This window comes from Gouania willdenowi, chromosome 9 (assembly GCF_900634775.1).
Source record: "Gouania willdenowi chromosome 9, fGouWil2.1, whole genome shotgun sequence".
NCBI classification, from domain to species: domain Eukaryota; kingdom Metazoa; phylum Chordata; class Actinopteri; order Blenniiformes; family Gobiesocidae; genus Gouania; species Gouania willdenowi.
In genome coordinates, this window is record NC_041052.1 from 8,931,512 (window position 1) to 8,959,393 (window position 27,882).

At 37.8% G+C, this 27,882-nt stretch overlaps 1 protein-coding gene across 1 annotated transcript in view; it reads left to right on the forward strand.

Moving 5' to 3' along the window:
* Window positions 1-1,456: 1,456 nt before the first annotated feature.
* Window positions 1,457-27,882, forward strand: part of LOC114469995 (calcium-binding protein 7-like) — a 39,868-nt gene continuing 13,442 nt past the window's right edge. Inside the window, 1 exon segment of the mRNA XM_028457964.1 lies at window positions 1,457-2,080. Within this exon segment, the coding sequence (XP_028313765.1) occupies window positions 1,972-2,080 (109 nt within the window). The 5' untranslated portion in view covers window positions 1,457-1,971.

Sequence of the window (27,882 nt, forward strand, 5' to 3'; positions counted from 1 at the left end):
AAGTCAGACAACCTTTCACACACATTCACTCCTATGGAGAAATTTGACAAATATATATAAAAAAACATGGGGAGAACATGCAAATTCCACATAATAATTATAATCCATGAGGTAAAAAACACATTATAAATAAAGTTTCAAATTAAAACCAAAATGTATTGATATACAATAGTTTCAACATTGTGTATGTTTTTTTCATTTCTATTTTGACATAACTAAAAAATATCCAAACAATAATGTATTAATATGTTTAAAACATAGATCTCCACCTGTTTTAAAACAACCCAAATATTTTTAGCAATGCATTTTTAATTCTTTATGATGAATAATATCAAAGAAATTCACACTTGATGAGTGAAAATTCAAATACAAGTTATTTTTCAGACACCGCTTTAAAAGCTGTGATGTAATTACTAAATGTGGAAGAATACATCCTGCGACCAGAAATTGTGGTATATCAAAACATCAAAAGATGCAAAATGTATCATAGTAAACGTACTATACAGTTACATAATTTCATCAAAAGATGTGTGACACAAAGGCACTTACACCTTTTAATCAACCATCGTTTCCATTCATGTATGTATTTTATCATTTTTATTATTAGTTTATTAATGTATTTATTTTTCCTCAATGTTTCTTTGTTTGTTAAGTTCTGTTTTGGTCTGTTTTGTTTGATAAAAAAACAAACAAAAAAATAAAATAAAACCAAATGTGTACTTTTGATGACAGTTGTCTGTGAAAATGACAATTTGTTTGTTAATTCATGTAATAACGTACAACAACAACAAGGATGTATTGTCGATTGTACGCATCGCAAAATTGGTTAGAGAAACAACCTGTCTTAGTAATGTGAGTTGAAAAACTGAGTAAGCTAGCTATTCAAATAAAAACATGAATATTTTTTCAAACTGTATGTTTTTTTTAGTCTTTTTTTCTTTCTTTTTTCCCAAAATATCGTCTAGTGAACTTTGCATATCGCCCACCTCTAATTACCATGAAGTGTGACTGATAAACGCTTATAAAGGACAAAGAGAGGATGCATCTGCGTGAAATGATAGTATTTTCTCTTCATTCACTCACTGTGAGTATATTTGATAGAGATGGACAGACAGACAGATATACAGACAGACAGACAGAAAGACAGATATACTGACAGACAGACAGACAGACAGACAGACAGACAGACAGACAGAAAGACAGATATACTGACAGACAGACAGACAGACAGACAGACAGAAAGACAGATATACTGACAGACAGACAGACAGACAGACAGACAGACAGATATACTGACAGACAGGAGTGAGACGTGAGTCACAGCGAACATCCTCCTCAGAATGAGCAAAACACTGCGTCTCTGAGCCGCGCCAAACCTCTGGATCTCTGCGCGCGCCCCCGTCTGCGACCAATCAGGAGCCTTTCAGCGGTTACTTTTTAAGGATCGTGACCTGCGCTCATCCAACACGTCCCTCTACATTTCATTTTCGTCCTCAGTCAGAGTTTCGTCGCTTCTGTTGGAGTATGTAACGGCAGCGGCTGCTTGGAGCGTGAGGGACGGAGCGCGTTCGGCACCTGAGCGCACGAATCCAACAAGTGGATCCACAGCAGCCGATCTCTGAAAGGCTGACAAAGCGCACAGCTAGTGGACCCAATTCTCTGTTTTTTAAGCACTTTGTGTGAGCAGTAAGCAGGACGTACCGATGCGCTCAGACGTGGAGATGCTGAGGAGGATGCGTTCATGTGCGCATCGCTAGGGTTTCATCGTGACTTTCAGCCTTTTTTTCCACCCATCTTCTAAACATCTAATAATCAAACTGTGTGAGATGCGGTAGAAAACCCAGGACTGTTGTAGGATCTCCATGGACTCTTTCCTCCACGTTGGGAAGTTGGAATCTTCTGTTTAGACGTGTTTTTGTTATTTTATTTTTTATTTTTTTTGGTTCTGTATGAGGAGGAAAGGTCGCAGCCATGCCGATGCATCCAGTCACCTCCACCCTGATGTACAGGGGGATGTGCACCATCCCAGACATCCTCTCCTACAGCGCCCCGGTCAACCTGCCTGAAGACGAAGTTGAAGGTGAGATGATATGAGAACCTGAAGGTTATCCGTGTTGGTGGATGCACAGGTGGTTGTGTTCATAAACATAAACAGGTGGTGGATGACAGCAACTCCAGAAAAAGGAGACACCAAGCATGTGCATGGTCAGAACCATGGACAGCGATCCGGGAGAAACATACAGTAAATGCCATTTTTTTGCAGGCTTTAGTGTACTCATCAAATAATGAATCCTATAGTTGACTTTATATATATATATATATATATATATATATATATGTATAACTAATCATCCAAAAATATAATTGTAAAACCATTGTTTTTTTTGTTTTTTTTAGAGATGATGCAATGGTAATGACTAGGGTTGGGAAGATGTACAACATTAACGAGAAAATACAATATACAATACTGGGCTCATGATAACAATACAGGAGGACATTTTTGAAAAGGAAAAAAAGAATAGAAAAAAACATGCTTTTATTTAGCTAACTAGACTTACTTACATACTCTGGATATCATAAAACAACTCAAGTGAGTATAAAATGTAAAATAAGCAATAACCCCCCCTACAATATCATAATACCACTTGTATCATTGACGATATATCGTGTGTAGAGCTGGGCGATATGGACCGAAACTCATATCTCGATATTTTTCTCAAAATGGCGATATACAATATTAAGCTCGATCATTTCAATTCAAATGAAGTCTCACCAGAAAGACAATTCTTAGTTAAATTTGCTGATGCAAAATGTCACAGAGGCACATTTATTAACAAACAGTTGCACAAAATGTGCCACTTTTGGATTTTTCTCCTTGAAGAGACAGCACGTGTGAGTGAGTTCTGTTATGTGGCTTGTTTAGGAGAAGATCTGGGTTAGGATACACTCAGTGATCATCTAACTGGGCTCTTATTGCCATTCTGAGAAGTAGTAAGTATATATATATATATATATACACATGTTGATATAGGCAATATTGTAATTTTCTATATCACCAAAATAAAAAAAAAAAAACTTTATACGTCTTGAATCTCAATACATCGTCCAGCCCTAATCGTGTGATATTTTAATATTGCATTGTCTTATCACACAATATGTCATCCAGAGCAATGGGATCTGTGACGGGTGCTGTGGTTGTGGTAGCTTGATTTTATGGGTCATGATGTCATATACATCATATTTGAACCACAGCCACATTTGTGATCATGTTAGGTTGACAAAATATCATTTTCAAACGTTATTACTTATTTTGTTATTAATATTTTCTTTCAAAGAACATTTACTACGGTGTATCAGAAGGTTTTTAGTAAACTGTGTAAGCTCCACATAAGATTTTGTTCATGTGTGCTTGAAGAAAATGCCTAATAATGCCTGCAACTACACAATTAAAGCATCAAACCATTTCCTGTCATGTGAAAAATAAGATCTGGTATATACAATATTAATCAACTTCAGGAATGCTTAAAATGTTCGACAAATTCTGAAAAGCCTTTCATTATTTAGCTTAGAAACCTAGATGCTGGTGTTGTGATGGTGATGCGTGTAAGTGCAGCGGCTCTTTGCTCCTCAGTATGGTGCTAACTTTTTTTCATTCCGACAGATTTTTACCATATTACCTTTTGTGGTTTTCATGATGATTGTGTCTGTTTGGCTTGAATCTTTGAAGTGTAGTTGGATGTTGTTGAGAGGGGCATGTGCAATTTCATTGTTCTAGTGCAGGGGTGTCCAATTCCGGTCCTCGAGGGCCACTATCCAGCATGTTTTAGATGTTTCCCTCTTCCAACACACCTGATTCAAATGATTAGGATCGTTATCAGGCTTCTGCAGAGCTGGTTGAGGAGTTGATCATTTGAATCAGGTGTGTTGGAAGAGGGAAACATCTAAAACATGCTGGATAGTGGCCCTTGAGGACCGGAATTGGACACCCCTGTTCTAGTGCAATGACAATAAATGTATATATTCTGAATACATTAACATGCTTGTGGAGCCTTTTCTCTATTGACGTCCAACAAATCAAGCTGCTGTAAAAGATAAATATCAGAGGTGCACGCCTATGACATTGCACACCTGGTGTCTACTAAAGTCTGTGGCATTTGCGCCACTCAGCTCCTTAATGTCAAACATCATTTCCAGAGTGGAACAACCGTTGGAAGCAAAAAAAGTCAGCGACATATTTCAGTCATCTATTAATTCACTCCAGAACAGAATGGATTTATTTATTGTTTTCCATCCTCCCACTTTAATTTGCCATCATTATGGGAGGCAATAAACATTTCTTGTTCCTATTTGTACTTGGTATTTTATTAAAAGGCATATCCGGGGCTTCACTGCTCAGGTCTAAGTGGTAGTTTGAATGGACAGAAAGTGGAAAGCCCAGAGTGATGCACAGCCAAACCCAGTAAGAGATTTTTATTTATTTTATTTATTTTTTTTTCAGCTGCATGCAAGTGATTTTCTGTGATAAATGCCTTCCAGGTTGTGAGAGATGCAGACTTTAAAAGGCGATGCCACTGAGGAGATTGAATGTTGTTGTCAGGAATGAGTACAGTATAGATTTACTGCTTTTCTCCTGAAAGAGAGAGAGAGAGAGAGCGCAGAATGGGGGGCAACAAAGACAACATGAGGAGTTTGCTAAGGGCATTTATTTAGCAACTAACCAATAAGCCGAGTTATGCCAGGATGTGTGCGTTATTTTGGAAGCGTTTCACAAGCTATAGTGCTATGACACTCGTTTCTTTCCACTGTGCAAAAAAAACACAAAACAAACAATGTTCTATTTTTTTTTTTCTTTCCTACAGCATTTGGTTCACACTCGATTTAAGTGACACTATCTCATTCGTACATACAAAAAAGTGGGAGGATATCTCGTGCGACAATGTATCGCAATATTTAAACGTAGGGTTGTCTATCAAAGCATAGTAAAAATTAAAGTTTCACATACCTCGATTAGAACCCTGCATTAGAGTTTGGTATCTAAAAGATGATTAAGGAAGACATTTGGAAGAAAAATGAGATGTTCTAGAGGTTGCACCAGCTGCTCAAAGGAAATTCACTAATTATATACAGTATACTGTATATATAGTATACAATGTTATGGAAACGGAAGATTTAGATTCCACCAAGGCATTGTGATGCCCTTACTTAAACAGATTACAAAGGGATGCAGATCAGTGATATTGTCACCACCAGCACGATGTGTTAATGTGAAACCCTTATTACACAAAGTTGTCAAACAGCACAGGAACATTTTTGTCAACAAAGCCACAGTGGTTGCTGGGCTTTCTAAGTAACATCAAAAACACAGACTCATTACAAAACTTTAAAACATTCCTGTATTCTGTAAAGTGGCTTTGAGTACCAAAAATAGCGCTGTATAAAATTGAAGCATTATTATTCATATTTTATGCAAGTTTCAGTTTGTTTTTGTCGAACAAAACCACAAATTATTCCAATACACGATTTTTATTTGACTCGCTATGTTATATAGTATGAAGCAGTTTTCAACTGTCTTGTGCAATTTGGACCCAAATAATTTGGCAAGATATAGAACCAAAGGCTGGGTTTTAACCTAGAGAATCTAAAAAAAACAATGTTTTTTTAGACACTGGGTGTCAGTACGGTTACCGTATCAATATACCGACATTCTATTCATACACAGCGCCCCTATTTGCCAGTTTAGATCACGTGATAGGTCAGTCATTGGCCCGTTAAGGTCACTTGACTAAGACTAAACCTAACCCTAAAAATTTTTGCGAAATTGGGTTATAACTAAACCTTAAACCTAACCCTAAGACGCTATGTCCTTGTACTTTGGTACCAATAGCAACGAAGGTTGTTTGTACGAATAAACACTGTTTTTTTTTTTTTTACCACCCTAGGGTCCAGCACATATAGAAATATTTTTGAAAGATGTTATGATAATGACTTGCATGAATTGTCAGTCTCTGTTTTTGCGTTTAACTTTTAGAGTGGAGCCCTTTACATTTTTTAATTAAGTATGCAAGTATGCGCAGATTTAAATTAAAATAAAAGCATACTTATTTTTCCAAATGCAGTTTTTTGTGTTTTCTCCATTTCCAAAAATATCGCATCGTTACTGTGAGCCCATTATTGTTTATCATATCGTGAACTCTGTCTGTCGTTCCACGCCTACTACTTACACAATTCAAGAAAATTGCTCTTTTTCTTGTCAGTCACATAATATGTCAAATAAATGTGATTTGTGGGGAAGACTCACAACTAATGTCCATCTGGGAAGCTATTGTTGTGTCACTTACAGTCATGTTGAGTGAAAAATGCACCGGAAAGCAGACCCAGTAGTAAAGTTATAGCATTTTTGCTGATTTGCCAATTCACGAAACTCTTAAATTTACTAAATGTATCACACTTAGCAGTTCATATACTGAATGATATTTCCCAGAAACAATCAACATGTTATTATGGTATGAAACCACTCAAAAAAAACAAAAACAAAAACTCATGGTAGCTTAAAAAATAGCTGCATCTCTGTTCACTAACTGCAACTAGAAAAACAGACAGCGGGAGGAATGAGTCACACGTGCACAAAACTGTTCTTTATTGAGTATGAAGACAAAGTCCAACATTATCCACCAAGATCCTTTTAGCACGAGAACGCAAACATTTTAGAAAACTGAAAACAATCAGTCTTGATGAACAGCTGACTGCACAAACAATTGAATGCAATGATGTGCCCTCATGTAGCGCTGTTGCATAACACATGATAAGGAGCCACTTGCTGCCATCAGAGGGTTTTTATCTGAAAGACTTTTAATTCATGAAGGACAGAGGCCTTCCTCAAGCACACCCAACAGCAACCTCAGGACGAGAGTCAAAGATAAGGAGTTTTAGGATTTTGAAAAAAAGCCAGCGAGCTGTGGAAAAGCCTTTCGCTTTGGTGGAATTAAAACAATACGCTTCTAGCTGGAATGCAGACAGTGTCCCTTTTTTTAACCATACAAGCCAGAAGCACAAAATTATTTTCTGACTATAAAGATAAGCAACGCTTTTTGTTGACACCATGGTATTTCAGGGGCCAAATACGGACCAGTTTAATGACATTATAGGTAGTAATACGAGCAATTTTATCATTTGCGTGCTCCAGTTTGCACTTCCACATAATATAGTATTTAAAGTATGTAAGGCGTCAATAATATCCAAGTAACAAGTGACAGATATCAGTCGCTGCAGGATCCTAAACTTCCTTAAAGTGTAACTAAACCCCAAAACCACTTTTTTCTGATGAATACAAATGTTTGGGTATGAAGTAGTGCTGTTGATTGATCCTTCTCCAACTCTCAACATTTTGAGAATAAGATCATGTGATGTTTTGGGACCATCTGGTATCGTAAACAATCACTGTTAGCCCCGCCCCTTTTATAACAAGTTTGGATGAACTACGGTCGAGCCCGCGGTACGTCTCCGCTCCAAATAGCATGTACCACGTTCCCGAGAATTCAGTGAAATGATAAATGATCACCCGACTATGTTCCGATAAATGTAAAAAATACCGGAAAAGGGGGTGAGCCCCCGTCCCACCCCCCTTTCAAAAAGGTCTCAGAGAGGCTCTTGACATCCGCTCATAGAAGATCCATGTCAAATTACAGCCTGATTCAATGAGCATTAACGGAGGACTAGTCATTTGAAAAAAAGTAATGGGCCCTATTCATTCATATATTGGTATGTGTCAATGATTTGATACCACCAACTGTTGCAATATTTGAGTCACAAATAAATGAGAAAACAACTTTATTGGAAATCGCCTAAAAAAGGGGGTTGCTCCCTCATCGAATTGTGCGAAGCATAATCATAATCTACGTTGAATTACCTTTGAAACGATATATCACACAACTATGTTCCCATGAATTTGGAAACTAATGGAAATGGGGGGTGGGCCCCCGGGCCCCATTTAAAAAAAAAAAAGTGCTTCGAGTGTCTTATCATATTCATTCATAGAGTATTCATACCAAACTGCATTACGATCTAATGAGAACTAACAGAGGAGTAGTCATTTGAAAAATGGTGCCCTCGGTGGCCCCCTGGAGCCTCCTTGACACGTACGGGGTAATGGGCCTCATTTATTAATTGGTATGTTCCAATGATTTGGTATTACCAACCGTCGTAATATTTGACTCGCAAATAAATGATAAATCGACTGTAGTTTTTTTCTTTTGGGGGCCCCAAAACAAAAATCGGGCTCTGATCATTGATGTAAACACATCCATAGATTATAGCGAGCAAATTTCAGTCCAATCCGTTCAAGAATAACAGAGCAGTAGCGATTTTATCTAGTGTACACAAGAAGAAGAAGAACAACAACAACAAAGTGAGTGGCCCGGCCTAAAAACTAGCACCTGTGGGTTTTATAATATGTGGTGACTATAGGTTGGATTGTGAGAAGAGTGAATAGAGCGGTATATTGAGTAATGAGTATCTAGTTAACATAGCATAGATTGTTCATTGGATATTTTACAGTATAGACTGGGCGTGTCTTAACTGCTTCAGGAGCCCCGCCCATAATCAAGGCATTTTTTTGAATTTCCCTTCTAGTGGTAGGTCAGGAGAAAGCAAGGGTTTAGTACTCTAATTTTATGACCAATTTTTATTTAATTTGGGGAAATCTTGGGTAATAATGGATGCCATCATGTGATATAGGCATGGGACTCCTGGGAAAAAAAATGTTCAGTTTCATTGAATTTGTGTATTTGGAAGTACTGAGATATCTACAACTGAATTAGTTGGTGATTTACCCAATGAGTCACAATTTTTGCCTTCTCCTGCGGGCCGAAATGGGAGCTTTAAAGGGCCGGATTTGGCCCCCAGGTCTTGAGTTTGACACATGTGCTCTACATGCACAGTCAGTAGGCGTTTGATGAAAAAGCCAAGTTATGTTGAAAGTGAACATTAACAAACCAGAACATTTATTTGCTGTGTGTGCAAGTCTGGATACAAAATGTGTAGAGGCTATAAATCGTAATCAACATCATCCATGGGTTATACATTTTAATTTGATTTTGACAGCAGAGCAGCATTGCAAAATGACTTGTTTAAACACGTTTTGCACAAGCGGCCATGTGTCATCATCTCTTGAGAGACAGGCAACAATTGGCTTGAGGTCTGCAGTGCCACATCAGCTCTGGGCCATCAGGGAGACGGAATCTTGTCACGAACCAAAATTGCACATTAAAATGTGCGTGCATGCGCATGTGTGGGTTATAGAAAGAATGATGCCCCATTGGCACGCCTAGCTACCAAGTTTGATTTTCAATTACTGCCTCCGAGACCCAAGAGAATGGACCAATGGCAGCTCACTTTGTAGTGACTGTCAAAGCTTTAATAGGAACAAAAGATGTTTTTTAGAAAATACCTGATAGAGTGTGAGTGTGTGTGTGTGTGTGTGGTGGGGCCAAGTACACAAATGCAGGGTTTTTCAATCACTGTGCCATGGGAAATGAATAAATTTCACCTAATTGGCCTAAAAAGCATGTTTTAAAACAAATTAGTTATTGTCTGTAAATGCTGCCGTGAGTCCCTCCAGTGGCAGCTGGTGCATTTTTCTCCGGGTGGGGGCTACAACTCCAAACTAGACAGGGTTTGTGTAGCTTTGAACAAATGAATAAGGACAATTGCAGGCCCAGATTTGCTTTCAAACTAACCACATTTGTTGTCACAGAACCCATAAACAAGCAAGAACAAACGTAGTGTACACAATGGAATGACTGTGTGTCAGGGTTATTATACTTCTTGAAATGTAATTTGTTTTTCAGATTTTATTTATTTTATTTCTTTTTAGTTTTAGTTTTTAAGACCTAGTTTACAAACTATGGACATATTAAAGATTTGAAATCATTACTTTTAGTTTGTTTCAAGTTTCTTTGACTTTTCTGAAAAGTGCTTTAAATCGGTCATACCTGTCTATATCCATGTTGGGTCTGATCCTGACTTTTGTAAAAGGAGGGAAAGCAGAAATATTTAACTACTTTTTTATCGTCTTCAACTCCCACTGATTCACCTGTCAATCAGTCACTTTATAACGGACGAGTGTGACGTCAGCCCCTCCTATGACTGACGACTGTGACGTCAGCCCCTCCTATGGCGGGAGGTGGTGTTGTGTAACCGAGCGGCTGCATTCAACTCTGCACAGCCGCAGACTGTGTCTGGATGCAAATGTCTGCACCCAGAGACTGTCCATTCACTTGCATTGAAAAGGAGTTGCTGCGCATGTACAACTTTTAACGAGAGTGAATGGTAAAATAATATTCATTCTGATTATCTAAATACATATATACGTTTTGTAGTATTTTTATTTCATTTTGACTATTATTATTACTATTATTACTCAAACGAACAGGGTGAGTGGTGGGGCGGCACCCTAGCGCCCACTATTGGCCAGCCGAAACTGAGTGCCTCCCCCGTCCTAAAGCGTACAGAAGTTTCCATTACCCTTGGAAATGCGCAAAATCTAAATAGCGCAATAAAAACTGGTAATGGAAACACCTGAATTTCAAAAAAGCACTCATATCGCAAAAAAGTTTTCACGTTTTCATGAGGAGGAATTTAGGACGTTTCGATATTGAAATGCATCACCCTTTTTATTTGAAAAAAGACACAAAAATGTCTTTCTTTGTGTTTATTTGATTCCTATTCAAGACACTTAGATAAGAATTACTGTATATTGTTGATATAGGCTACATTGAAAAAAAAAAAAAAACATTGTCAGTTGGTGGTTCGCTTTGGGATTTTTTTCAATGAAAAGATGTACTTTGGCTGAAAAACATTCCACTAATGTACTGTGTTGTGTGCATGAATTGGATTGGTCTCCATGATCTCAATTTCACCTCCTACACAGGAGAAAAAATATATGGTTCAATATCAATTCGACCTCATTCACCACTTGACACACACACACACACACACACACACACACACACACACACACACACACACACACACACACACACACACACACACACACACACACACACACACACACACACCCCTCGTTTAATATCAATAACACAGTAGGTTGACATTGGTATGTATTTTTTTCTGTGCAGCCTTGCAGTGATTTTCTGAACAGCTTCCCTGTGGTAAGCCTAAAGTATTTGTAACAGGTCGCACAGTAAATCTTATAAACACAAAGACAAGACAGGTAAGAATGTTTACACCTTTCACTGAGAGTTGTGAGGCTATAATATAGACCATATTTGTCACACTTGTGTCCCTGTAGCTTATATAATTTATTTTAGGATCACTTCCCAGATATGTTGTAGTTAGACTTGCTGCGGTGCACCAACACTGTCTCACATTTGTCTCAGTAAAGAAAATATTGGAAAGTTCCAGAGCAGCATCAGTTCTCAACTGATTTGGCTTTGAGACCAACCATCGATTCTTGTTGAAAAAAAATATTTATTCATGTTGCTACTTTTTCATATTCACAGACATTACAAAATATGATGCTGTTTTTATAAACTATGTATCATCACTGTGCATGCTTGAGTCCAACATGAGTATCTGTAGAATAAAACTGCAGGTTGTGCTGATTTTATATCTTTTCATAGTGATTTTTTTGTAGTAAAGTTTTGTGGTTGTGTTACGGCTGAATTTACGGTTGACCTCATTTGGAGACAGTGTATATCTGCATGTGAGCAGAGACTGTGCTGCACTGAGAATAATACGATCTGTACTGTTTAATCATGATTCAGCTGTTCAAAAGTGTAAAGAGTAATGCAGTCATCATGTATTAAAACATGACAAATTGTACACATGAACATACATTTGACGATATGATGATGAATATAAAAATGACCATAACAGTTGGAAAATAAAATATTTATCAAGGAATATGAATAAGAATTCATAGCTTTCTCTGCTCTGTGAATAAAATTCAACAACGGAAACACTGATTCAGGTGAGTTTTGGGGAAAGAAACTGATGAAATTATTCCTTGAAATGTTCAAATGACAAATGTTGCAGAGGTTCCCTCTACATTTATTAAGATAGTTCAATTAAACTGACGTGATGACTGATGTCAAGTTTGTGCTTCTAACCGGTCACAGAATAATGAAACTCTCTAAAACTCTTGGTACCAAATGTAAGAAGAAGAAATAGCACTGATCTCTTAAAGATCTCTGATCTCTTGAAGCACATTTTGTTTATATTCTCCACCAAGATAGTCATGTTTTCACCAGCGTTTATTTAGCAGGATTACATCAAAGGTACTTAATGGATATGGACAAAATCTTAACCAAATATAGAACTTACGCCATGGAAGATTCCGTTAAATATAGAGGGGATCCATGTCAATATACTGATTTTGGATCAGTTTCAAAAATCTAAAAATGTCAAAATCTTAAAACTTAGTATCTTGTAATGACAGATCTTTATGAAAATTAACTGAATTTGGTTTCATCCGAATTGCACGTAAAATAATGCCCATACATTTTAGCCTAATCAGTGTATTGTCCCATCCCTTACTAATGGCTATTTTTCTTGTACTTTACTTTTAAGACGTTCAACCGTTTTCCTTTGATAACTAAAATTTGACAAACACATGCTTGATATCAGTCAATGAAAAAAAGTAAATTAGATTAAAAAAATTACTCGTTCAAGCATTTTGAAAAAAACTTTACAGTTTACAGAATCAAGCAAGTCAGTTTAAAAGAGGACTAATCTCCTCAGAGCACTGAAAAGCGTGAAAAAAACGATTGCATTTCAGCTAAAAAGGCATTTAATTTCTCATATTGAGGTTAAACATTTGTTTAAATGTGTTAGATGTAAGAGATCTACAGTATGTATAGGAAAAGAGCGTTTTCTGAACACCACAGATTTGGTGTTTCCAATCCGTTCAGCTTCCAGCCTGTTGATATTCAGCATGAGACTCCTCTACAACACCACTGCAACAGATACATGAAAGCAGCGCCGCAGCCAAACCTGTCAACGATCCACAGCAGGGACAAATCTTTCAAGTAGCATTTTCAAACTGCGGAGGAACAGTGCGTACCAAATCAAATTCAATGCAGCCACCTGAGTGAACCTCTGCATTTTCTCAGCAACCGGACGCAGAGCTGTCCTGAATCCTCGTCTCGAGATTTAACAAATTTCGGATTGTCACGCTACCCTGTCCCCCTTCATTTTTCATTTCCTTTGGGTTTCGCTGTGCCAGAGAGAACACGCTCACATGCAAAATGAAGTTTTCTAAAGCTTCAAAATGTGATGAAAACATCCGGAGCAGCTGTTCCAACTTCTGGTGCTAAAGGCATGAATTTCAATGATGCTGTACCATTGCATTGCAGGTTGATATCATTTGCAATTACAACTTGTTATTGAATAATATTTAAATTCCTTCTAAGGGAGAAGTTGAACAGATGCTTCTAGAGCCAAAAAGTCCAGTGCAGACATTCAAACATCAATTTATACACTAAGAATATTAATAAAAGTGTAAGATATCAATATCACAGTTTTACACAACATCAAAATATTGATGACAGTCACAATCTAATCATTTTATTCCAATCATTTCAATCAGGCAAAGTATAAACATTTTATGAAAGTACTGTCAGTCAGCGTATCTGCGGTTTGTGAGTGAAGAGGAAGGGATTTGAAAGCGTTCCAGGGAGTTTGACGTCAAATTTAGTATTCAATTCAATTTCAATTCAATTCAAGTATGTAGTGCGTTCACATTAGATAGCATGAAAAGACGGAGTATGCGAGAAATACCTGGATGTATACTATATCAGGACATTTTTTAAGTATGCACAGCAGTCATACTCAACCACCCCATGATGCATTAATTGTGAGCGGAATGTGAAATTGTCCTGGGATCGGCTTCAAGCTAAAAGTCAAACATCCCCCTTTTCAAAATAAAAGTATCTCATCTTTCATTAGTTTTTAACACTTTTGTAAATAGGGTTCTTGTTTTGTTTTTGGATCAAATGAGCACATGTTGATATTCTTACTTTGTCAGTTTCTCACTTAAAATGTTTTCAGAATTTTCAAATGTGGCGAATCAACTGAGATATTTAGCCTAAGTGTGCTTCAGGTTTTTTTCCTAGGTTTGAAATGCATCTTGGGAAACTTGGAACTATATTTCAGTGGGAATACTCATCATCGGTCATGTCCCATCATACTTGTGCGGAGTGTGCCATTTCCAACACGTCAATTAAAATGTTTTTCCCAAAGAGTGAATTTGTCCCGATAATCGGCTACAAAACGGGTCGCTGCCAACAATTGTAAATATTAACCTTCAATATTTATGACCGATCTCCTGTGTTTGTGGAGGAAGCCGACAACATCAAACTCATGACCCCATGATTTGTGAACGGAAATGTAGCCAATCGAGAAGCAGCTGACTGAGAAACACGTAATGCTGTTGATCACGTAAGATTTAAGCCTTGGAGGAAGGTCGGTTATCGGAAGAAATCATTATGTGCTGGGTCGAGAGATCAGAGTACACACGATATGTTCTTTCTTCATGTGTGGGTCTGTAACAGAAAAAAAAACCTCACACATGTATTCTGCTTAATGTAGGTCTTCCTTCATCCTACAGTCCAAAAACGTCTTGGTTAGATTTACTGAGAAGGCTGAGTGGGAGTGTGATTGTTAGCGCTGTGTTTCACTGTAGTTTCCTGTGTACATTGTGTTCCAACACATGCTATTTGTGAGCTGGATTAAGCTCCTGCATATTGATAAAGCAGGGAGAAAAGGGAATGAATGAGATTTAGATATAATGCAATAAATGTAGTTAACCCAATTAGCCATAGCAATGGGACCTCTGACTGTTGAAGAGAATGACGTTAATTATCTCTCATTACTCAGTAGCATACATTAGACATGGATTGAATTTGAAGTTGCAGAGAATGTGTGAGTTAACCTGGCAAGAGCCAGATTGATGTGTAGCCCTCCCTATAACTCGAGTTCTCCACATCACTCTGGGTCTGTGTCTGGCCAATCCTTTTGAAACCAGGGAGGGACATTAACTGAATGCTTGAAGCTGATTGGGCGAAACGCTTGTCCGCCATGATTTGTTTTAGCCAATCACACGGTAACAAATGATGTCGTCATCTGCATATGTTGCAGAAACGCTGCTACAACAACAACAAGGCACCAATGATGAAAACTTTCTTTTGGAATAGTAATGCTGCGGTCATTATGTCATTGAGTGACTTTTGTGGTTTTTGCAACACGAGTATGCGAGTTCTTTCTATTTTGATTCGGAGCTATGCTAATAGCGGTAGCCCAGCTAGTATGCACCAGTTTTGCTTTGGCACTTCTGCCTTCGTCACACCCGGATATCCCGCCTTAAACCACAACACTGCCTCATGATTGGTTCTAATTGGTTCGGTTTTGAAAGGCAAAGGCGGGAGCAGCACAAAACGGATTCTGGTGTTTGTGAACACTAGGAGAATCCATCTTACAGGCAAGGTTATGTGTGAGTAGCAGGAGAAAAAAATGTACAGATTCAAGTGGTTTTGTTTTTACATTGGGAGACGTCTCGGTCACATCATCTCCAAAACCTGCAGCTATAATAATAAATTATTAAGAGTGGTTTAAAGCAGTGGTTCCCAACATCCATACTACTGGCTGACAAAGAAAAATTACAGAACAAAAAAATGTAAAGTCTTTGTTTTCATGGATGTTGCACAAATGTATTGAAAATTCCAATTTTTGTGGACATAACTCCTTTACGTGACATGATTTGAGTATTACTAGGTGAGAGGTGCAACCAACACTTGTAATTAGGGATGTTCGCTGTTAGCTTCTAGCGATATCCAATATTGCCAACATTATTTTTGATTTCCAGAGGTGAAAGTAACGGATTACTCACAATACTGTAATTGAGTTGCTTTTATGGGTACTTAATTAATTAGATCTCTACACTTCCCCGTTACTGAGTAAATTATTATTTGTTGTTTTAAAATGATCAGCTGACAATCAAATGCATCCCATCATAGCCGACCAACCAGGTTTAAGGTAATGTACTGTGGCAAAACAGCATTGAATGGAGGTTATTTTCTCAGTTTTAGAGTTCATAAATGTAGCTATACTTAGAGCCTGATATATTTATTTTTTTAGTTGAATTAATTGATTTTATTCTAATTAGAAAAAAATTATTTTACATTGTACACATACTTTGTGGAAAATAAACTAAGTTCTAAATGTGCAAGATTTAGTCTCTTCCTTCTAAAGTTTATACACGAGATGTTTACTGTATATTTGGGAACCATGGCAAGATGTATTACCAAAAAAACATGTGGGGGGTGAAAATAACTGGTAAATTTTACTTTGAGAAGTATCGAATTGAGCTACTTTTTACTTGTATGAATTACTAGTACTTGAGTAGTAGTACTGTTACTTGATTGAAATTGTACTTGAGTCGGATATATCAGCACTCTTTACACCTCTGTCAGCTGTAGGTTGAGAGTGGCGAAAGTGGCATTTATGTTTCCGTCTCGTTGGCCCCTGACACGTGACTCCAAAGAATCCTGACTACACATTAGTAGCATGAATTCAGCTTTAGTCTGTCAGCTCATAGTTTCACATTGATTCTCTAGACCAGTGTTTCCCAACCAGGGGTACGCGTACCCCTAGGGGTACGTGAGCACATTGCAGGGGGTACGTGGAAAAATTAAGAATTTATTTCCAAGATAAAAAAATAAATAAATATTCTCAGTCATTTTATAATTCCGTCAAAAACGGTCCGTGTGCGCTATGACTTGTTTCCCTGGGGAGAGAATAACCTGTGGCACAATCAAAACAGCGGAACCCTTTTTACCTGCAGCAGGTGTAAATATGGATAGATGGATGAAACGTCCTGTTGCTGTGGATACAGGAGGGGGAGAGGAGCCTGCCGACAAACGCAAGAAAGATGCCAAACCTAAACCAAGGCTGTATAGTGAAAACTATGTTTTATTTGGATTCACTTCTACGTCCGCGGACCCGCCACAGCCTCAGTGCTTCTTTTGCGGTGAAATCCTGGCAAATAACTCCATGAAGCCAGCCCATTTACAGCGACACCAGAGCACCAAACACTCGAAAAGTGTCGGTAAAACTGAGGAATTTTACAAACGTAAATTGTCGGAGTTTAAATCAAGACAGAATGTAATGATGAAGGCTACGAGTGTGTCAAACAAAGCACTGGAGGCATCTTACGCCGTATCCCTGCTCGTGGCGAAATCAAAAAAGCCTCACTCGATTGTTGAAGAGCTCATTCTCCCTGCAGCTGCGGCTATGGCTGAAATTATGATGGACAAGAAAGCAGCCGACACACTCAAGAAAATCCCCTTGTCGAACAACACCGTGTCCCGTCGGATTGATGATATGTCGGTGAATATTATTCAACAAGTAGTGAAAAAAATTAAAAAAGCCGGTCAGTTCGCTTTGCAGCTGGATGAAATGACAGATGTGAGCGGTGATGCTCAGCTCCTGGCCTTCGTTCGTTACAAAGATGTGTCGGACATAAATGAGCACATTTTATTTTGCAAAAAGCTCCCAGGAAAGACAACCGGGGAACAAATGTTCCAAATTATAGACATCTTTTTCAAAGAACACGATTTACAGTGGAAAACCTGCGGTCACATCTGTACTGATGGAGCTGCTGCGATGACGGGGAGTGTGAAGGGACTTTTCGGACACGTAAAAAAGGTAAATCCCGACATTAAATGGCTGCATTGTATTATTCACCGCGAGGCACTGGCAAGTAAGCGAATGAGCCCTGATTTAAGCAATGTTATGGATGATGCTGTGAAGGTGATTAATTTCATCCAATCCCGGCCACTGAATCACAGATTGTTTGAAACTCTTTGTGATGAGAGCGGTACAGAGCACGGACAGCTTTTGCTTCACACAGACGTCCGCTGGCTGTCCCGTGGGAAAACACTACTCAGACTTTATGAACTGCGCAGTGAAGTTTCTGTGTTTCTGACGCAGCATCAGCATCATCTTGCTTTGGTGTTTGAGGATGCTGAGTGGGTGGGGCGCCTGGCGTATCTCGCCGATATATTTACCAAACTTAACGAGCTCAACCTATCGCTTCAGGGAAAGGAGTCACACATCCTTAAAATGTATGACAAAATTAAAGGATTCACAAAAAAGCTCAAACTATGGGAGAACAAATGTGATGATGGAGATGTCAGCTGTTTTCCACTACTTGATTCCCATCTTGCCACCACTGATGTTGCCAGGGGTCCAGTAGTCAAACTGGTGCAAGCACATCTGTCCAAACTTTGCATGGATTTCAACCAGTATTTTCAGGACATTGAAAAAAAGTCAGAAGGACTGCATTGGGTGAGGAACCCATTTATTGTGAGTGAGAGCTGCAGCAAACTTCCTGCAAGGCTGCAGGAGCATCTGATGGATTTATCATGTGATCAGGGTCTGAAAATGACCTATGATGAGAAGACATTGACTGAGTTCTGGTGTGATGTGGAGAAGGAGTATCCTGAGCTGGGAAAACATGCATTGATTGAACTTTTGCCTTTTGGTTCTACTTATATGTGTGAGGTGACATTCTCAGCTTTGACACACATTAAAACCAAGCAGAGGAACAGACTGGATGTGGAGAACAGCCTGGTAGCAGCTGTTTCCACACTGTCCCCAGAACTATCAAAGCTTATGAAAGACAAGCAAGCTCAAGTGTCTCATTAATGCCCAGATGAAGAAAAGAAAGTACAGCTGATACAGTGAGTTTAAATTACAGTTGTTCAGTGTTTTGTTTCTGATTTTTCAAGTTCAAATGAGACATGTTCAAAGAAGCTCGTTTTGTGGGAAATCTCATAAAAGTTATATATAACACATGCAGGTTAATTATATTTTTGGTATTTATTTATATTTTTTCTAATTTCAACTTTCTAGTTTTTCTTTAATAATAATGTATTAGTATTAATAATACAGTATTAATAATAAAAATGTTTATTATAATATTATTTCTTATATTTATCATTTTTATTGCCCTGAAGGCAACACCATTTTATGTTCAATTTGAGTTGAATAAGATAATGCCTGAATATTATTTGTTCAATTTAAGAATAGGAAATAAAATGACGCTTTGAATATTCAGTTGTGTTGTGTTCTACTTTTGAAGAATCATGCACACACATGAGTGAGGGGGTACTCATGGGATGACAAAACGGCTCAAGGGGTACACAAGACAAAAAAGGTTGGGAACCACTGCTCTAGACTTGTTCAGCAGCCCAGTCAGTTATGGGCCTGTACATTATTATTTAATGCATACATCATTGTTTCAGGTTAAACATATTTAGTATTTCATTTGATTTTATTTTATAATGTGTATTGTTGGAATTTCACTGATAAAAATAATCGTTTTTTTCTGTGTTTTGGTGGTTTTCAGCCTTGGTTGAATTTTCATTTTGGTGCATCTCTAGTTATCGTGAAGACCTCTCAGTACAAATACGTGATCAAACATGTCCAGAAGTCTGAACAGCTCAAACTCATGTTATATTAATCTGTGTCTGTATCTGTATAAATGTGGCAGGAAACTCAACATGTGCATTAACATTAACTCATACTAAGAGGTGCAATTAATCAAAATTCGATTACGATTTTGATCATTATACTCAATAATTACAAAAACAACAATCGAGAAAAAACAGTTATTAAAAAATATATAAAATTGCCCCCTGAATATTTTCCTAATTTCATATCTTGAGGCCAACATAAGGAAAGTTGTTGCTAGCGGTGTTGAAATATGGCAGGAGAAACACAGCAAAACAAAAAAAGAACTAATTATAATAATTAATGTATATATTTCTTTATATTTTTAGATTGTGCAAAAGTAAACATACTTGATTTAGTGTTTACATTTTTCATTTATGTTTAAAGAATATATTTTTACATTGTTTTGTACAAAAAAATAAATAACTTTTTGGTTGGCAAATAATGTGTATTTCAATTTTGAGTAAAATAATCATGAATATTATTTTTCTATAACCAAGCAGCCCTAACTCATACTATTTCTTATTTATCCAACTTTATTATTATTGCTTTTTTTTTTTTTTTGTTTTTTAGGGTATATTTTATTGTATTCATATTGTTATATAAATGTATTTATTTTAAACTGAGTTTATTTCTAACTCCTTGTTTTTCTGTCTTTTTTTTTCCGCATACACATGTGTAAGCCACGCCCATAATCAACACATTTTTCCTATTTCCAGCTTAGACGCACATGAGCCCAAACCTGGGGTTTTGCTCCTCTTTGAAAGAGGTTTGTATTCATCTAGAAGCAAAAACTTTTTCCCTTTCTGTATTGATTTCTTTTCTCGTTTTTTGCTTTTATTTAACCCAAGTATGAATGACAGCTCCAGTGCTTCTTATGCTATAAACTGCCTTAAAGGCATTGTTGATGTTTCTGCTCAACTCCTACTGCAGCTACAGCAGCAACATTGACTCATTCCTTCCCCCTGAGGTGGAGGGTTGACTTCCATTCCTTTGGAAGTACTTACATGAATACAAATGAAGATATTTAAAGACACCAGCATCTGCCTGGAAACTCTGAAATTATGCACATAACGTATTGCTGCTGCAAAGTTAGTAGGCGCTGCGGGGGTGTGTACTTCTAAGGGGTCAACCGAGACCATTTTAGCACAAACTGATAGCAAGATTTGTCCAACACCATAAGAAATGCCCAATCACATTGGAGAAAGATGTGCTGGCTCATTTTCAGCATTGCAGTGTGTGAGTGCTATAGGTGTTTGTGTGGCAAAATTTTACTTTTGCTTTTACGCTCATCTGTTGCTAACGGCTATGCTAACGGCAGTTAGATCGCTGCTACCAACTGTGCATTTGAAATGTGCCCTTTTCATTTTAGCTGGTGTTGGGCACAGAACCTCCTCAGACATTTGGAGGATTTAGAGACTCCTGAGTGTTGCAGAGCTAAAGATATCTCGGAATGTGTAACGTTTCACTTCCAGGTCACGTTCTTCTTCATCTGTTTTAATGGCGACGCTTCAGAATTCTCCTTCTTCTAATTTGCACGTTGTATTTCTGGAAACAAGATCCCGACGTGTCGTGTATGAACGTACAGTGTGAGCAGTCAGATCGTGTCAGAGTGTTGGTCCGTACAGTGTGAGAACATTCATCGTGAGCTGCGCACATTCAGGCTCTGCACATGAGTCGCACAGTTTGAGCTGGAGCAGAGTACAACGTTTGAAAAAATTGCACAGTGTATCCCAGCCTTAAGGGTAGGGCAACTGTTGACTCCCAATTTAGTTTATTAAATTAATTTACCAAAACCATGATGAAGCTGTTATTATTCATTTTTATTCCTCCAAAAAAAATTAAAAGGGGGAAATTTTAACCCCTTTTTACTTTTTTTTGGGCCATTTTGTAACTTCTTTTGTCCCATTTTTGAGCCTTTTCCCAAACACTTTAGTTTTCTCAGAATTTAGCTTCCTTTTGCCAACAAATACAAAATACACCTTTTTCATAATTTTTATTCAATTAAATTTATTAACCCTTTTTAGCTACTTTTCATCCAAAGAAGCTATCTTTTACCCAATAAATACAACTTGATTACATATCTTTGCCTTTTTTCACTATTGTTTGCCACATTTTGCCCTTTTAATCTACCTTTTGCCATTACATACCACCTGTTTCCTCTTTTTTCTCAATGTTTTTTGCTACTCTTGACTGCTTTTGGTCCATTTTAGTCACTTTTCACTCTTTTCTTGACACATTTTGCCACCCGTTACTCATTTTTTGTCACTTTACTCATCGCTGTTAACTCTTTGTTTACCTTCTCGGCACGGTGGCTTCGTCCAATGGCTGGATGTGACTGGATTGATCACCATTCAATCATTTTAACTGGACCAATACATTTCCAACAATGAATTCCTCTTTGAAAAGTGAGGGTGTTTTTATGAAAGTGCGGGTGTCGCGTTTCCTGCATCCCCCACTGGTGAGACACGCCTGATTGTGGGTAAAATACAACAGTTGAATGTCATAAATGTGATAATACAATGGCTATCATGTTTTATTATGTTTGGGGAAAAGGGGATTCTCACTGGTTCGATTATTAGCTTAACTGCTAAACAACTGGCTAGACAAGACAATCTTAACTATGTGCAGTCTGCATATCTTGGAACGCTTCCATGGCATGAGCTAGTAAGCAGCACTAAAAGATGTGATTTATTCACAATAGTACCGTATACCAGTATATGGCTCTACTGCATTGGCAGCATCTGGGGAACAGTTTAGAAGTGCTGTAATCAGCAGCATCAATAGTGTCAGTCTTTTCCATTTTTTTCCATTATTACCTTGATCTTGATTCTCCAGGGTAGAACCATCACTCTCACTTTAAACAGCACCAGTCAGGAGAAGAAGGAGATCTCTAGAGTTTACCTAGTGGTTGCTTTACAAGACAATAAATACATATTAGATATAAAACCACATTGTCAGAAATAAGTCAAAGTTTGCTAAATAACACAAAGTCTCAAAATTTGGTCAAGACAATCATTTTCTGTATTTTTTTTTTTTTTTAGAGACAATCATTAAAGATTTAATAATGTTCAAATGTGCTAAAGGTTTTGAATTTTAAGTGATACAAATCCTCATCACATGAATACACTTTAGACAATAAGTATAAAGGTGAACAATACAACTATGTCTTCCTAAAAATGCCTTTGAAGGATAAAATGAAATATAAATAACTCCATTTACATATTTTTCCTCTTCTTTTTTTCATATTCATGTGGTCCTTCGCATGGATTATTTTTGGTAGAATGTGGCTGTGTCGAGGGTCGAATATGACGTAAAACCACTTCCGCAATTTAAATTTTTTCATAAAGGGAAAAAAGTGCTTGCAGGTGTGCATGTTTAGAATGGATTCTACACATTACTTTATTATTGAGGCCCCTGGAGGACAGAAGAGGAAGGGTTGTCATTTCTGCTGCCAAAACTTATCAATTCCTTATCATACCATTTTCAATTCAGATTTTGTTTAACATTCTCCTCTAGTGTTTTTACTCATTCGTCTCATTATGAAAGGTATAACACTAAAATCTAACAATGACACAATTTGTCTTCTTACTGTGAATTCTTAACTAATACTAGCTCTAAGCTGTTGCCAGGCAACCTGGAGTAATATGAGGTTACGCTCCCTGAGAGTGAAATAATCTGGCAAACACTTATTAAATTATATATTTTTTTCTTTTACTATGTTTGGATTAAACGAAATCATCAAGCATATCTGAGGAGCCTGGCATGCAGAGTATATCCGCTATGTCTATTAACTACATGCAGTGTCCTCATTTCTAATGTTCGTCATAAGAAAATTTGCCAAAATCTACATGAAAAGGACAAATAATTCCATCAGCAGTCAAACGAAAGAATTGCACTAATGATTAAAATTTAAGATTAGATAAGAATCCTTAAAGATTACCAGTCTTTCCCTCTCCCTTTAAATTTAACATGTGCTTAAAGGGCCCATGTTACGCTAAATTGACTTTTCTGTGCTTTAAACATAATAAAAATGCTATTATGGCTTCATACACATGTCCAAAGTGTTTTTTCATTGACTCCCTCAATCGTTAGTTAGACGGTGATTTGCGCCTTCCTTAATGCAGGGTGAGCCCAAACCCCTCGGCTCTAATTTGATGATGCGTTCCCACTTTGATGACGAATTTGATGCGGCACTGAGCTGGAGAAGCCACGCCTCCAGGAAGCTCTCTGCCGTGATTGACATGTAAACAGACACGCCCACGAAGGTGATCATGTCAGCATCCTTCGCGCAGTTCTATGTATGTATTTTCTACAGTCAATGTATGTACGTGTTCGTATTTATAAAGCAGCATGAGCTCGGCTACGGAGTGGGTGGGAGGAGGGCGGGCCGTCCTCTGGCCCAACGTCACCGTGCGGGGAGGAGGAAGTCAGTGGCCCTTCTATAGACACGCCCACTCATGAATATGCATAAGTAGGCCGCAAATCAGCTTGTTTGTGTAGAGTTGCTCAGAAAGTGAACAAATGAAAATGGGTGAAAAATAGCATGACATTTAAAGGGGCATTACTATGAAAGAAATCCCTTTAGAATGTTTGAGATGTTTCCCTCTTCCAACACACCTGATTGAAATGACCAGGATCGTTATCAGGCTTCTGCAGAGCTTGATGAGTTCATTATTGGAAATCGGAATTGGAAACTCCTCCTCCTGACAATCCTGGTTCCTCCTACCCTATAAGAACGTGAGCTCCTCCCTCTCAAACTACCTTACAGCTCAAACAAACACTGCGATTTAATATAGAATATACATTATACTTTGTCATTTATGCAAAGCTACATACAAAATGTGTTCTCTGAATTTCAACCCCTCCCTGAGGAGCAGTGGGCAGCAACACTATAGAACACCCGGAGCAGTTCCATTTTTAGTATCCGTTATACCGCCTCGTATCTCCTTTGACTTGATCTGACGTGTTTGTGACACAATGCGACGCAGCAGTTGGATAAAACAAATTATTATCACCTTAAATGCACTACTTCTGTAGTTAATAGAGATTAGGAGGAGAAGAAAGAAACTAAGCAGCTTAACACTCCTGTGAGAGTTTGAAGCAGCTGGATGAATCCACTGCTGATGCTGAGATAAACACAGCCTGAAACGCTGAGACGGACTCAATCACAATAGCCGCTTAAATAGCTATGTGATTTACTGTAATGTGCAGTTTTTTGGCTGAAAACAACAACAGTGTGTGGATAGCAAAATAAAATTGCTTTGATGATCACAGACTACATGACTCGCTCTTGCGAGGAAGATCAGTGTCTACAGACACTCCAGAAAACAGGTGAATTTGGGAAAATAAACCTCAAATACTAAGTTGTTAGGGTTCTTAGAACAAATGGAGATGGGTGAAAAATAGCATAATACTGGACATTTAAGTACGTTTTGGTTCCCATACTTATCAAATGCCTTGTATAAAATAACAATTAAAGCCACGTATATAACAATTATTTTGTCGCAAAACCTATTTTGAACATTTTCTGACTCGTCTATAGATACCTTTGAAGAAATCTGAGATGTAGATGAGCATTTCTGGTCTTGGATTACGTGTTTTTACAGATTAGGGTCCAGAAGTCGACATCAGTAGTAATCGTAATATCTGTTTGGTATTTTATTAATTGTTCTGAGATATTAGTTCATATATTTTAGTTGGTCTGACCGTATATTTGGAAGGCTGAAGTTTAAACAGTTGAATTTGGACTGGATGCAAGAATTTGTTTAATACCAATGCTGAACTTCTGGAGCAGGTTAAAACTGGGATGAGATCTTTTTCTAAAATAGTGGGGAGAGAATAGTCCAGAAGTGTTTGTAGATGTTACAAGATATTTTGCTGATTTTTTATGGTGAAAGTTTTAAAGCCAGAGTTTGTAGCAATAATTGTTTTTTTTGTTTTTGTTTTGTTTTTATCTGTAATTTTAATTGAAATGAGCATTTTCTTGATTCATTTTGGGTTATTAGTGTAATTATTGTAGGGTTTTAGATTTTTCTTATATGAATACTATTAATATTATTAATAATGCCATCTTTATTATGTCCTGGACAAGCCCCCAAATATTACAGCCTGGTGCTCAATAAAGGGAAGGAGGTAAAACAGCAAGTTTCTTCATTTTTATTTATAACCAAACCTGCATTGACACTGAAGGGGAGCAGAATTCAGGCAGGATTAAAAAACCACCCAGAACCATGGCCAGTACCTGGTTATCCTCATTACGTTCCCCAGCTGGTCCTGAAACCCCAGCTGCAAAGTCTGTTGAGATGTGTTCCCATTTTCTGTTATTGTTAAATATAAATTTGTTTTGTCATTTGACGTATGTCAATCATGTGACTGACGGTGATTGATAAATGGCCTGCACCTGTGTGAGTAATAAAAGTGTGAGCGTGCCACGAGACTGGATGTGATCACGAGAAGCAAAATACGAGTCTTGCTGTGTTTTAATGGTCACAATCTCGCTGTGACAGAGAACCTGCTAACAAAGTCCTACACTAATCCTTCAACATTCAGGAGGCGTCACATTTACTGTTAATAGCAAATAAAATCATTATTATCACTTTTTACGATTATCACTTATTGTTTTTCAATGTTAGGGTTGTTTTTTGTAGTTATGTTGCCTAAAGCTTAATGACTTCAAAACTGAAATTGTTGTATTTGGTAACTCGTGTGATGTCACTGCTCTGGGCCCTTTGAGTATCTATTTCCACGACTCTGCTAGGAATCTTGGGGTTGCTTTGGACAGTTCATTTAAGTTTGACAGACAAATAAGTTCAGTCGTCAAAAATAGCTTTTGTCACCTGCGTTTTCTCAGCAAAATCAAATCCTATTTGCCTCACGCCAACCTGGAGCATGTCATTCATGCTTTTATTACGTGTCGCTTAGATTATTGTATCTCTCTGTACTGTGGGCTTGATCAAACTTCCATCCGGCATCTGCAGTTGGTTCAAAACGCAGCGGCGCGTTTGCTCACGGGAACGAGGAAATGTGAGCACATAACTCCTGTGTTGGCCTCTCTGCACCGGCTTCCAGTCAGTTTTAGGATTCAGTTCACGATACTGTTGATGGTTTTTATATGTCTGAATGGGTTGGCTCCATCCTACCTTTCGGAGCTTTTGTTGATCCGTCATCCAGGTCGAACACTGAGATCCTCCAATCAATTGTCTCTGGTGGTGCCAATAGCTAAGCACAAAACCAGAGGAGACCGGGCTTTTGCCGTAGCGGCTCCGAGTCTCTAGAACAGCTTTCCGCCGAATGTCAAAATGGCCCAGTCCATTCATGTTTTTAAGTCATTGTTGAAAACCCATCTTTTTGCTTTGGCTTTCAACACAAGTTGAGCAGATCCCATGTATTTTATTATTATTGTTTTATGCTGTATATTTTGTGACTGTTTTTACATTGTATTTTATAATGTTTGCTGTACAGCACTTTGGGCAGTTGTAGCTGTTTTGAAATGTGCTATATAAATAAACCTGACATTGACATTGACATTATTACAGTGGTCATTTCTTGCATTTTTATTACCATTTCGGACACAAACAATATGAATTTATTCTTTTTGTTCTTAATTTTCTTTTCCGTTTAGTTAAATACATTTTTTAAAATTATAATGAATTAATCCACAGGCAGCTGCTTAGAACTGGCATCCCACCTTGCCATAATGGGGTTTTGATGTGAAACATGTCGTGCAGATTAGTGATAAATCTATTGTAATTACGACCGCCAGGTAGGCTGAAAAGTCATTTATTTTTATTTTGATCGATTGCCGTGAAGGAGTGAAAGCCAGCAGACTTTATTACCTGTGAAATGAACTGCGATGAGATCGGGGAAGGTGAAGTGCTTTCTTCGTTCCCGGGTAATATTTCCTCCACTTTATAAACAATACAACAAAAGAGCACGGTGGAATGATAGTGCTGGGAAAACAGCATCCATATCTGAGTGCATGTCGTTGGGTTTGGTGGATCTAATGAGGCGAGCGCTGGATGAGCTTTTATTGCTTAACGTAGGCTGTCGATAGCGAGCGCTTGACCTTTATCGGTGGTGCTTTTTATGCGTATACGTATTGGTGCACAGATGAGATAATGGAAATGACAAATATTCCAAAATCAGGTCACATTATGAAAGGTGTAAGAGGAACATATACATTCCTGTCTCGTAAGCGAATGTGTTGTATTTCACAGCCTTTTGACTTTAATCAGTCAAGGTCACCAAGGGTTAATGGAGGTTCTTGGGGAATTTTCTTCAGAATGTGAGGTACCTCAACATCTTCCCCTTTAATCTACCCTTTGCCTTAACTTCTTGTGGTCACATCAA